Below are 11334 nucleotides of genomic sequence, written 5' to 3'. Positions count from 1 at the left end.
TTGCTTCGCTGGGGAGCGAGCGAGCGAGCCGGCCCGGGCGTCCGACCCTCCCCGCGCCCGCGCCCCGCGCCCCGCCGCCGCCGCCGCCGCCGCCGCCGCCGCCTCCGCCGTCGCCGCCGGCCGACCCCCCCCCCTCCCCGCGCCGGGCCTCCCCGCCGGGCCCCGCACCGCCCGCCGCCGCCGCCGCCCGCCCGCGAGACCCCGAGAGCCCGCGAGCCCGCGGCCGCCGAGCCGAGCCGGGCCGGGCGCCGCCGACAGGAGCCCGCGCCCAGAGCGGCGGCGGGCCGGGCCTGCGCGGCCGTTGGCGGAGGAGCCGCGGGCGCCATTAGCGCCGCCTTGGCCGCGCCGGCCCCCCGCGCCCGCCGCCGGGCTCCCGCGGCCGCGGCCCCGAAGGTGAGTGGGCGGGGGCCGGGGCCGCCGCCGCCGCCGCCGCCTCGCCTCGCCCGCCGGCCTCTCGGGTGCCTGTGCCGACGCCATGTTTGGCGGCCGCGGCGGGCGGCGCATTGTCCGCGGGCGGGCGGGCGGGCGGGTGGGCGGCCTGAGGGCGGCCTGGAGGCCGGGCCGGGCCGGGCGGGGGCGGGGGGGAGGGAGCCGAGGTGGCGAGGAGGCCGGGGCGGGGGAGATCGGGGAGGCCGGGGCGTCGGGGAGGCTGGGCGGGGAGGCCCGAGAGTCCGGGTGTTGGGGTCGGGCTGTTGAGGAGGCCGGGGTGCCGGGGAGGCCGGGCGGTGGGGGCCGGGGCGCCGGGGCGCCGGGGCGCCGGGGCCCCCGTGTCCGGGAGGCCGCCCCGTGCCGGCCGCCGCGATGGCGGGCGGCAGATCGGGACCCGGCAGCCGGCCCCGCGTGTGGGCCGTGGGTCGGGCGCGGCGGCCCCTCTGCCCCAGAGTCGGCGTTTCAACGCGGCCGGGAGTCATTGTGCCCGAGCGGGTCGCATTATGTAACAGATACAGTCGGTTTGTTTTGCCAAGACAGGAAACTCCCTGTAACAGGGCCGGACTTTAAACGTTTCCCAGCAGAGAAGCCGGGGAAGCCGCGCGGGTCTGGCCGTGGGGAGGTGGGTGGCCCCGGACCGGGCTGCGGGGACAGTCGGTCATCCCTTCGTCCCTCCGTCCCTCTGACTGTGGGGAACTGAGCCCCGCTCGGCTCCCTTGGACCCTCGTAGGAGAAGTGAGCTCACCGAGGTGTGATTCGGGGAAGACACAGCCCCTGTTAGGGCACACTTGAGTTTTGACACAAGTACGTCCGCCCAGGAAACTGCCACGCCCATCCCGAAGGTTTTCGTCACCCCGAAGTTTCACCCCTGCCTGGGTGGGCTTGGGGAGTTAGGGTGGTATATGCCCTCACCTGCTCCGCCAGGCGCTGCCCCGAGCGCCTCGTGGGAGGTCGGGCAGTGTTCGCACCAGCGGGAGCCGCCTCTGGTCCTGTTTCTGCTTTAGCGGGAGCAGGGCCGGGACAGTTGAAGTGACTCGTTCCCAGCCAGGCAGGAAATGAACTGATTTGAAGACGTTTGCTGCTCCTTAGCGTGCAGGCCTCCTCTCTGGCGGCCCACGCGGCTTTTCTGGGTGTATTTCACTGAATTACGGCTGGAAAGGCTTCTGGTCCTCGCTGACCACGTCCTGGTGGGACTGCTTGTCCCTCTGCAGAAGCGCCAAGTGTGCTTGGAGCCACATGGCAGTGACAGAGGGTGTCGGGAAGCCAGGAGGCGGGAGCAGTCGGTCACTCTGTGCCGCTAACTGCCCTCCTTCCCCGTCACGGTTCCGTCTTCAGACGCTGGAGCTGCCGTGACCGTTGTTAGGCGAAGTTCGTGTGCAGAGTGCTTGAGGGGCCCATCGGGAGAGCGTGGGTTGTGGAGGCTGGTTACAGATAGAGCTACCTGGTACTTTGGCGGCGAGGAGAAAATTACGTGTTTGCTTTTAATCCGCTGAGTAGCCGGTTGTCACTTGGACCCCGTGACCCCATCTCAGTAATGACGTGCATTAATGTAAAAATTAAAGTAATGACGTCCGTCCCGGGGGGGCATTAGGGTCCCCTCCGTGCTGACACCCCGGGGGCTGCACCCAGCCCCCTTCCGCGGGCACTGCTGGTGCAGGACTGGCTGGTCGGTGACTTTGTGGCCCATTTCTGGGGGGCCCGGGGTTGAGTGGGCGCCTGGAGACCCCTGCCACGCAGGTGAGTTGGGTTTTGGCCGGCCAGAGTGTTTTCCGGGCTTGCCCTTGCAGGGAATTCTTGTCAAATTTCAACGTAAAACGTGGGTTTGTATTTGACGAAGATCAGAAGGGTCTGTCTTCAAAAGCGCATTTAGGGTTCGCTGGGATTGCCTTTTGGGGCTTACCAAGCGCTCCTTGAGGACTTTTCCGGAAGATCAGCTAGGCTGCCTTGAGGCAGTCGGGTCCCGGGGGCGCCCCCGTGCCGGCTTTCCCAGTCTTGGCGTGCGTAGCAGTGGGCCTGGGGCTCCACTGTGGAATGTTCATTTGTAAGCCAGTCGCTTAAAGTCATTTTGCTTCCTGTCAGTACAGTGTAGTTGTTTGGAGGGCGGAGTCCTCATCCTCGGCATCATTTCCCAAGGTGACACTTGGCTTGGCGGGTGGTGGTCCAGACCCCGGAGTCTTCACATGAGGGAGACTGAAAATAGACTCGGTTACTGAGTCGGACGGTGGAGCTCTGAGAAGAGCAAGTTCTCCTAGAGCTCCGAGGCCAAGATTTCAGGCACCTGAGCCCCTGCCGGCCACCCCGGGGTGGGGGTTCCCCGGGCAGCGTGTGGTTCTCAGGGGCGGCCCTCAGTGTGGCGCGAGGGCAGAGGTGCCCCCTGTGGTATATGGCACGTCTCGTCTGGGTGTGCCGGAGGACGAGGAGGGCACGGCCCGGTGCCACCGTTGGGGCGGCAGCTGAGGAGTGGCCTTGTGGGGGCGGGGCAGGCTGGCTGGGCTGCGGGGGTTTCTGTGGTGGTCACTCTGGAAGCTGGGCGGGGGCCTCCCCGGGTGAGGTCGGCCCCCCGGACCAGTACGGGGCTCCTCTCTCTGGTCCCGATGTGCTCGAGTCGCCCTGTATCTCCACGTGGGTGTGGAGGGCGCGTCGTGGAGAGGACGGACGGCTGTGCTCTGTGCTGTCACCGCCTAGGCTCCCGGCACCCAGCGGGGCTGTTGCACTGGGCTGCAGGGGAAGACCCTGCGAAGGGGAGTGCTGGTCAGGGGCGAAGGAGCCGCCGAGCACGCCTGCCCTGCTGTCCTGCCTTTGGCGCCTGCTGGGGTCCGTCCCTGTGTGTGGGCTTCTCTGGGCTCAGGGCCGGGGCTCCCTACTCGTGAGGGATGTTGCAGTCATCGTGGTGACCTGTCAGCTGGGTCCAGGAAGGTGCTCGGCGAGCTGTGGGAATCACAGGGCGGCCCAGAGGCTCTTGTCCCTCTCAGAGGCCCCTCCTCACTCCTCGTCCTCTCCTCTGGTCCGGGAGGGACCTGGTGGGGAAGGTTGTCGGACACGATCGTGAGTCCCGGGGACGAGTGATCTGGGACTCCGCAGAGAGGTGTTAGCTGGGAGTTTCGTTTTGATTGAGCTTGGGTTGGTCGGTTAGCTCTGCCCCCGGCGCGTCTGGTGGTTTTCTCGTCCTGTGTCTTCTGCACGGAGCTAACTTGGCCTTTCCCTCTGTTTCAGGGAGTCAGTACCAAATGAGGAGGAAAGGACGATGTCATCGCGGCGCTGCAGCGAGACACCCTTCCTCCCCGTGCAGTACTAAGCACTCCCCCACGCGAGAGACCCTGACCTACGCGCAGGCCCAGAGGATGGTTGAGATAGAGATCGAGGGGCGCCTCCATCGGATCAGTATTTTTGATCCCCTGGAGATCATACTGGAAGATGACCTCACGGCTCAAGAAATGAGCGAATGCAACAGCAATAAAGAAAATAGCGAGAGGCCACCGGTGTGCTTAAGAACTAAGCGCCACAAAAACAACCGAGTCAAAAAGAAAAATGAAGCCCTCCCCAGTGCCCACGGCACGCTGGCTTCGGCCAGCGCGCTTCCCGAGCCCAAGGTGCGGATCGTGGAGTACAGCCCGCCGTCCGCCCCCAGGAGGCCCCCGGTGTACTACAAGTTCATCGAGAAGTCGGCCGAGGAGCTGGACAACGAGGTGGAGTACGACATGGACGAGGAGGATTACGCCTGGCTGGAGATCGTCAACGAGAAGCGCAAGGGCGACTGCGTGTCGGCCGTGTCGCAGAGCGTGTTCGAGTTCCTGATGGACCGCTTCGAGAAGGAGTCCTACTGCGAGAACCAGAAGCAGGGGGAGCAGCAGTCCCTGATCGACGAAGACGCCGTGTGCTGCATCTGCATGGACGGCGAGTGCCAGAACAGCAACGTGATCCTCTTCTGCGACATGTGCAACCTGGCCGTGCACCAGGAGTGCTACGGGGTGCCCTACATCCCCGAGGGCCAGTGGCTCTGCCGACACTGCCTGCAGTCCCGGGCCCGGCCCGCCGACTGCGTGCTCTGCCCGAACAAGGGAGGTGCCTTCAAAAAGACAGACGACGACCGCTGGGGCCACGTGGTGTGCGCCCTGTGGATCCCGGAGGTGGGCTTTGCCAACACGGTGTTCATCGAGCCCATCGACGGCGTGAGGAACATCCCCCCGGCCCGGTGGAAACTGACGTGCTACCTCTGCAAGCAGAAGGGCGTGGGCGCCTGCATCCAGTGCCACAAGGCAAACTGCTACACGGCCTTCCACGTGACGTGCGCCCAGAGGGCCGGCCTCTACATGAAGATGGAGCCCGTGAAGGAACTCGCGGGCGGCGCCACGACCTTCTCTGTCAGGAAGACCGCTTACTGTGACGCCCACACGCCCCCGGGCTGTACGCGGAGGCCTCTGAACATTTACGGGGAGGTGGAGATGAAAAACGGTGTCTGTCGGAAAGAGAGCTCCGTCAAAACGGTCAGGTCCACGTCCAAGGTCAGGAAGAAAGCGAAAAAGGCGAAGAAGACGCTGAGTGAGCCCTGTGCGGTCCTGCCGCCCGTGTGCGCCCCGTATATCCCCCCTCAGAGGTAAGTGCGTGCCAGCGTGGGATAGAGGAGGAGGCCGGAGGGGGGGCCGGGGCGCGGCGCGGCTGTGTCAGAGGATCTCGCGCCTTCTGCTTACGTGGCCCTCCGCTGGTCCCTGCCACGCGGGGCTCGGGGAGCCCAGGGCCACGCTGACTGCAGTAATTAGGGTCGGGGGCCCCCGAGCACTGCGGGTGCGGTCACCACCTTTGACGCGGTAAGATGCCGGTCCTCGCTCCGCTTCCCCACTGAGTTGGAGAACCTTGTGGCGCTTTATTTGGCTTTGTTATTATTATTATTTATTTTTTAACCTTTGTTTTTATTTTTGAGAGAGACACAGAGCACGAGCAGGGGAGGGGCAGACAGAGAGGGAGACACAGAATCCAAGGCAGGCTCCAGGCTCTGAGCCATCAGCGCAGAGCCCGACGTGGGGCTCGAACTCAGGAACTGCGAGATCATGACCCGAGCCAAGGTTGGACGCTTCGCCGACTGAGCCACCCAGGCACCCTTTATTATTATTTTTTAACGTTTACTTATTTTGAGAGAGAGAGACCGAGAGAACGAGAGAGAATGAGAATCCTAAGCAGACCCCACGCTGTCTGAGCAGAGCCTGACACGGGGCTCAGTCTCACGGACCATGAGCCCGTGAGCTGAGCCGAAACGAAGACTCAGGATGCTCAACCGGCGAGCCACCCAAAGCCCCCGAGAACCTTGTAGCGTTTAAAATGAATCTGTCGTAAAGTGAAGGAGGGTAAGACAGGCGCGGAGATCAGAGTGGGGCTGACGGGAGCTTCGCGGAGGGAGGCGCTGGTCTCCTTCCTGTTGTGACAGCCTTTCTGGGTTTCCTGGCCATTTCCTTCGCGGTGTGGATGTTGCCCGGTCCGTGTAGGGCTCTCCAACAGAGCAGTCTGCAGTGGTTGAGGATCGCAGCGGAGGGGGGGTTGGGGGGGTGGTAGTGGGGTGGTAGTGGGGTCAGGCCCTTGGCCTTGCTCTTACACGTGTCACAGAGGCCAGTCCCCGCCCAGCTGTGCCCACTTAGGTCCCTGCCCTTGTTTCCTCCTTGCTCCTCCTGCTGCCGACCCGCTCTTACTTCGTTCGGAATGTGAGGTAAGTCGTTTGGTCTTAGGCCAGAGCCTGAGGGTGGGACAGCAGACCCCTCGCTCAGACGCTCCTTGAGCTTTGAGGCTGCAGCACGCTTGATAATAGGGCACGAGGGCTTTAAAACCCTTCGGTGAAGGAAGCGAAGCGTTGAGGTGACGAAGTCCGCCCCTGAGAGCAGCTCGTGGGGTACCTGTTGTTGCTGGACTGCGGATCGTTGGTGAGTGAGTCGCGTGGGGATCGGACCTGCGCATCTCACAAATTGAGCGTGTGACAGACTCGCGGGTGTTTCAGTTGTTGAGAAGTAGAACGTTCAGCATATTGAAGGGTAGCTTTTGGTGTCGTGCTTCTGCGCATCTGCGGTGGGAACACCGGCACGTTGCGATTGGACATCGTAAGGTGGTTTTAACGGGTCCTGAGTTTCGTCGAGCTCACCGGTTCGGTTGTAAGGGGCAGTGGGACCTCACGTTGGAGTGCTGTTCGATCCCAAGACTCTGGGCACTTACTTTGTATTAAGAGTTAGAGGTGCGTTTTTTTTTTTTTTTTTCCCCAAGTGAAGTCTTCTAGAGCAGCACATACTTCTCGTAGAATCAGATTCAGACAGAAGTGACCAAAACTGCTCGTCCTTCTTATCCGGAGGAAACCATTGTTGAAACCAAGGTGTGTCTTTGCAGATCAGTCAGCTGGACTTTTAAAAAACCATTTCACTTGCGTTTCTAGCTGTGGGGCAGAGAGTGTGAGATTTGCGTCCAGAGCTTCTGTGGAAGAGCCCCGGGTCTTAGCGTTTGCTGTAATGGAAGTAAATGAAAGGGAAGCCACGTGACCTAACAAATTGAGAATCCAGAAGGGTCTGGTCTCCCTTGGCCGTGCCCAGCGCCTCGTGGTTGCCCGCTCCTGATGAGCGGTGCTGAGGAGGGGCTGGCCTGTGGGGCTGCGGGGCCACTTGCAGGAGAAAGCATTTCCAGTTGGAAAATGTGGGCGCTCGCAGGTCCTGGGTGACCAGCCCGACGGACAAAATGCCGGCTTCGGATGTGAATCTTTGAAAGCGGGTGATGTAGTTAGTAAACCACGCACTGAAAGTGTAGTCTGGCCCCTGTTTGTTTCTTTTCTTAATTTAGGAATAAAATTGGTTTCGGTTTGGAGTAGAGATAAAAGATGTGGCTGGGGAGAGATTCGTGGCCTTGCCGTGTGGATCGCCCAGACCTGCTGGGCGACCTTGATGTTTTGGGCCACAGCACCATCCTTGGGAGGTCTTCTGGTCGCCCTCGGCCGGTTGGTAAGCTGTTGTTGGACCACCCTGTGGGTGGTCGGGGCAGGTGCTGGGGTGGCCCGGGCTCGCCAGCCGCTGCGCTGATCCTGCCGTGGCCCACGGTGTGGCCGGTCTGGTGGCCCCCGTTCCTGGGGGCGTGCGCGAAATCCCACTCCCCTCCCTTTTTGCCTTCCCTTCCGAGAACGATCAGCGTCTTGGCTGTGCTGTGCTAGCTCTTGAGTAGCCGCTTTTCCGATTAGATCCTTCTCTGGTCCCTCCTCCGTTCCTCGCTGCTTCGTGGGGGAGGGAGGGACCGGTTGAGGCTTGTGAGGCGAGGGTGCAGGTGGGGGGGCGGTCAGGGACTCACTGAGTTGCCCCAAAGCTCCAGAGCTGGTAATTCTCTCTTGTTGCCCTTTGGTGGGAGTCGCTCTTTATATGTGGAGGAGAGTGGCCTCTAACGAGCAGAGGCTGATGTGCTGTGTTGGTCCGGACGTTAGCCTGGTCCTCTCGGCCACTTGGGTCGTTTACGTGTGCGTTGCTCGGGGCACGTGCGCCCCTAGTGAGTTACCTGAGTCAACGAGAAGGGTGGAGGGAGGATCGGGTCCACAGCCCGATTTCCCGGAGGGTGCTGCGCCCTCAGACACCGGGTGAGGACGGAAATGGGAGAGTGAATGCTTAGTAGCCATTCGACCGAGGGATTTTATGTTTGCTGAATAGAACTGTGGAAAGTCCGGACTTGAGTTTTGTATGTCTTTTTTTCCCCACGTTTCTGGCCCTTAGCGTGACTATGATTTAGAAAAGTTCTGTTGGGCTGTGGATTGGGGAAGTGAGGGAGGGGGTGGCTCGGCCCTTCCGGGCAGGTGGAGGCCCTGCTCTGGCCACCCCACAGCTGCACGGGCCCCTGGGTTTGCCTCCTGGACGTGGTGCCGGAGGCAGGTCACGGTGCCCCTGCCGGCATCGGGGGCGTCGGGGTCCTCGGGGGAAGGGCCTGCATGGTGTCTAAAGCAGCAGCTGCTCTGGAGAGAAGCACCGAGAACCAGACCGGAAAGCGAAGCGTTTGGTTTGTGAATCGAACGCTACATGGAAAAGCAGGGTGGTCGTCTTTGCCCCCCGCCGCTCGGAAGCTGGCACGCCGAGAAAGCGCCACGGTGGTGGGCTTCCCACGCGCTCTTCGAATATTCTCGTTCCCACCCGCCGTGACTTCACGAAGTGGACTTCCCCGCTTTCCTTGGAGGTGAATTCGGATGGAGGCGCTGGGCGTCTCATCCCGCGAGTACGTCCGCCCCGGGGTGCGGCTTCCCCCCGGCTCCGGGCGCCGCAGCCTGCGGAGGGTGCTCTTCCCGGGAGGCAGGATTGCGGCTGCCGTGCAGACTGGTTCTGACCACGTTGCTGGGGCGGGTGGGAAGAGTTCTGGTGGGGACTCGGTGTTTCGCGGCGTGTGGGCAGGTGTTCCAGCACCTTGTGCTCGCGAGGGCAGCGCTGCGGGCCGCGGTCCACGGTCACCCGAGCGTCTGGATACCTCGGCCTCTGCCCTGTGCGGCCCCTGCCTCGCTGGCCCTCGTCCTGGGTGCCTTGCTCGGTGGTGGTCTCTGCAGGGAGCTGCTGTGCTCTGCGCGTGCGTCCTCGCCGTCTCTCGGGGCCTGGGTCTCTCCCTCAGCGTCCCGGGCCTGCAGAGCAGGCGCTCAGTCCGTGGGAAGAACCAGCCGGAGTAGCGACTTTGGTCCTTTCCGTTCACATGCCTTGTGTTTGCTCACTTTGGGCAGAAACAGGATTGAAACTTTTTAGAAGTTTTCTTTAATACTAGCCGTGGACGAATGCCACCCAGTGTCACCACTGCCGCAGCCTGGGCGTCACCTAGGCTGATAAAGTGCAAAACGTGAACGGTGCGCACGCCGAGTCCGGACCCGTTCACCGCGGCAGGTGGACGGATGGTGTCAGGACTGCTGACGGGGCCTCACAATGGCGCGCTCTCCACAGGCACACGTGGAGACTGGGTCGGGTTGGGGGTCATCGTTTCGGTTTTTTATTTGGAAATAGCTCTAAATTTATAAAATGCTACAAAAATAAGAAGGAGAGAGACACTCAAATCCCAGGGTTCACCCTGTACACAGAGGTGGCCCACGTGTCCGCACGTGTGTGCCGGGACAGGGCCGGCCTCCGGGCGAGCACATGGTGAGGCTCGCCGTAGCCTCCCTGTCCTCCATTCGGGCCCCGTCCCGGTCAGGCTGGCCGGCTGTGATCTGGATGCTTCCGGAGCTACTCGAAGGTTCTGAGACTGGCCATTTTTGGAGAAGACAGCCCTTGTGCCTTCGCAGAGCCAGTGAGCATTGTTCTGGGTTTGTCTGGTGTCCGTGGAGGTGCCGTGTGCCCCCCCTCCCCCCGGAGGTAGTGACATCCCCCGCTTCTCAGTGACCAAGGTGTTGCTGGAGTCTCCACGGGACAGTTTCTGCTTTTGTGTTCTCCCGGCTCGCGGCCTGAGGTCTGGGAGGCCCTTGGAAGTGGCGCCAGCTGCCCGGTACCTCTTCACACTGGCCCAGGGTCCCGCCTGTTGGTCCTGTTCCCCAGGAGGCCCGGAGTCGACCACCTCAGCCCTCCAGTTTCTCATCAGTGGGCTCCTTCCCCTCTCCTGACCTTGTGATTTCAGAGGTCTGTCCAGCAGGACCTGGATGGGTGGGAGGGGAGCATCTGGTGGGTGGCCCAGCTGGCTGTCACTGGCAGCCTGACCTTGGGGAACTCGGCTCTTGGTTAGTTAGCTGCAGACGGCCACCTCACCGTGACCTTGGGTGACACATGCGCCCCAGCCATTTCTGGGCTTTGCGAAGGGGTCCCGAGAAGGGTCTTGACCTGTGTTGAACCGTGCAGGAGCTTCTCCTGGGAGCCACATGGTGCAGAACCACTTCCCTCCCAAGGCAACTTCTGGCCTTTGCAGGTCACAGGGGTTGGATTTCACTCTTGCCACCTTGACCTCCATTTGACCTCTGAGCTGTTGCAAAAGTGAGTTGTGTCCCTTGTAAGGACTCAAGGCTGTGTTCTTTGGGAGGGTGGGATCTAAAATCAGACTCTTCAGGGATGGCCCCAGGGCGTCACGAGCACCGTCTTTCAGTGACTGCCACCTGGAGCTTTTTAGTTGCATTTTTTTTGTTTCCCACAGTTTTTATATAAAAAGTTTTAAAACCAAATGAGAGGGGCACCTGGGTGGCTCAGTCGGTTAAGCGTCTGACTTCGGCTTAGGTCATGAACCGGTGGTTCATGAGTTCGAGCTCCACGTCTGTCTCTGCTGACGGCTCAGAGCCTGGAGCCTGTCTCGGATTCCGTGTCTCCCTCCCTCTCTGCCCCTCCCCTGCTCATGCTCTGTCTCTCTTCTCGCTCTCTCAGAAATAAACATTAAAAATAATTAAAAGAAAAGTGGAGACTGACACGCGTGTTTATCAAATGTAGCATTGAAAAAAAAATGCCGTTAAAGGAACACTTCCAAGTCCCTTTGGGCCCTTCCGCCCCTCACGGCAGCCACTCACTGTGAATCGGGGTGACTTCCTCCGGTCCGTATTCTGGTCTTGGTGTGCTTGTGCATATGTGGTCTGCTGCTGATTTACACGCTGACTTTGAACACAGTGCTGTCGTGCGTCTCATATTTTGGTGTCACCCTGGGTCTGGAGGTGGGTGGGTGGCATCACGGACGACCACGCTGCTGGTGTGGGAGTTCTCTTGGCTGGCTTCAGAGCCAGGCGTTTTTGGGGACTGGTGCGAGCTGGTGTGTCCTCTCGGCTGCAGCCTGCGGGGACGGTGGGGGTTGCGCGTGTGCGTGTGGCCGTGGAGGCCTGCGTGGCGAGGCGGCTACGCTGTGCTCATCGCGGATCTCCACTTCTCTTTCCCTTGACTTCTCATTCTTATTTAGGTCTGTAAAAAGTTTTTTTTTTTAAATGTTTACTGATTTTTGAGGGAGAGAGTGTGAGCAGGGGAGGGGCAGAGA

General features: G+C 61.5%; 1 protein-coding gene across 6 annotated transcripts in view; it reads left to right on the top strand.

The window, feature by feature from the left end:
* The first annotated feature begins 358 nt into the window (after window positions 1–358).
* Window positions 359–11334, top strand: part of BRD1 (bromodomain containing 1) — a 42637-nt gene continuing 31661 nt past the window's right edge. For 5 of the 6 annotated variants that reach the window (XR_006220314.1, XM_042993563.1, XM_042993560.1 and 2 more), the window contains exon 1: window positions 3643–5023. Coding sequence is in view for 5 of the 6 variants with exons in the window: in XM_042993563.1 (XP_042849497.1) it covers window positions 3657–5023 (1367 nt within the window). In the remaining variant the exon portion in view is untranslated. Of the gene's footprint in view, window positions 394–3642; window positions 5024–11334 lie in introns of those variants that run through there. The other variant, XM_042993561.1, reaches the window with a different exon arrangement.

Source organism: Panthera tigris, chromosome B4 (genome assembly GCF_018350195.1).
Source record: "Panthera tigris isolate Pti1 chromosome B4, P.tigris_Pti1_mat1.1, whole genome shotgun sequence".
NCBI classification, from domain to species: Eukaryota; Metazoa; Chordata; class Mammalia; order Carnivora; family Felidae; genus Panthera; species Panthera tigris.
The sequence above is the reverse complement of the archived record's forward strand: the minus strand, read 5'-3'. Positions and strand labels throughout refer to the sequence as shown.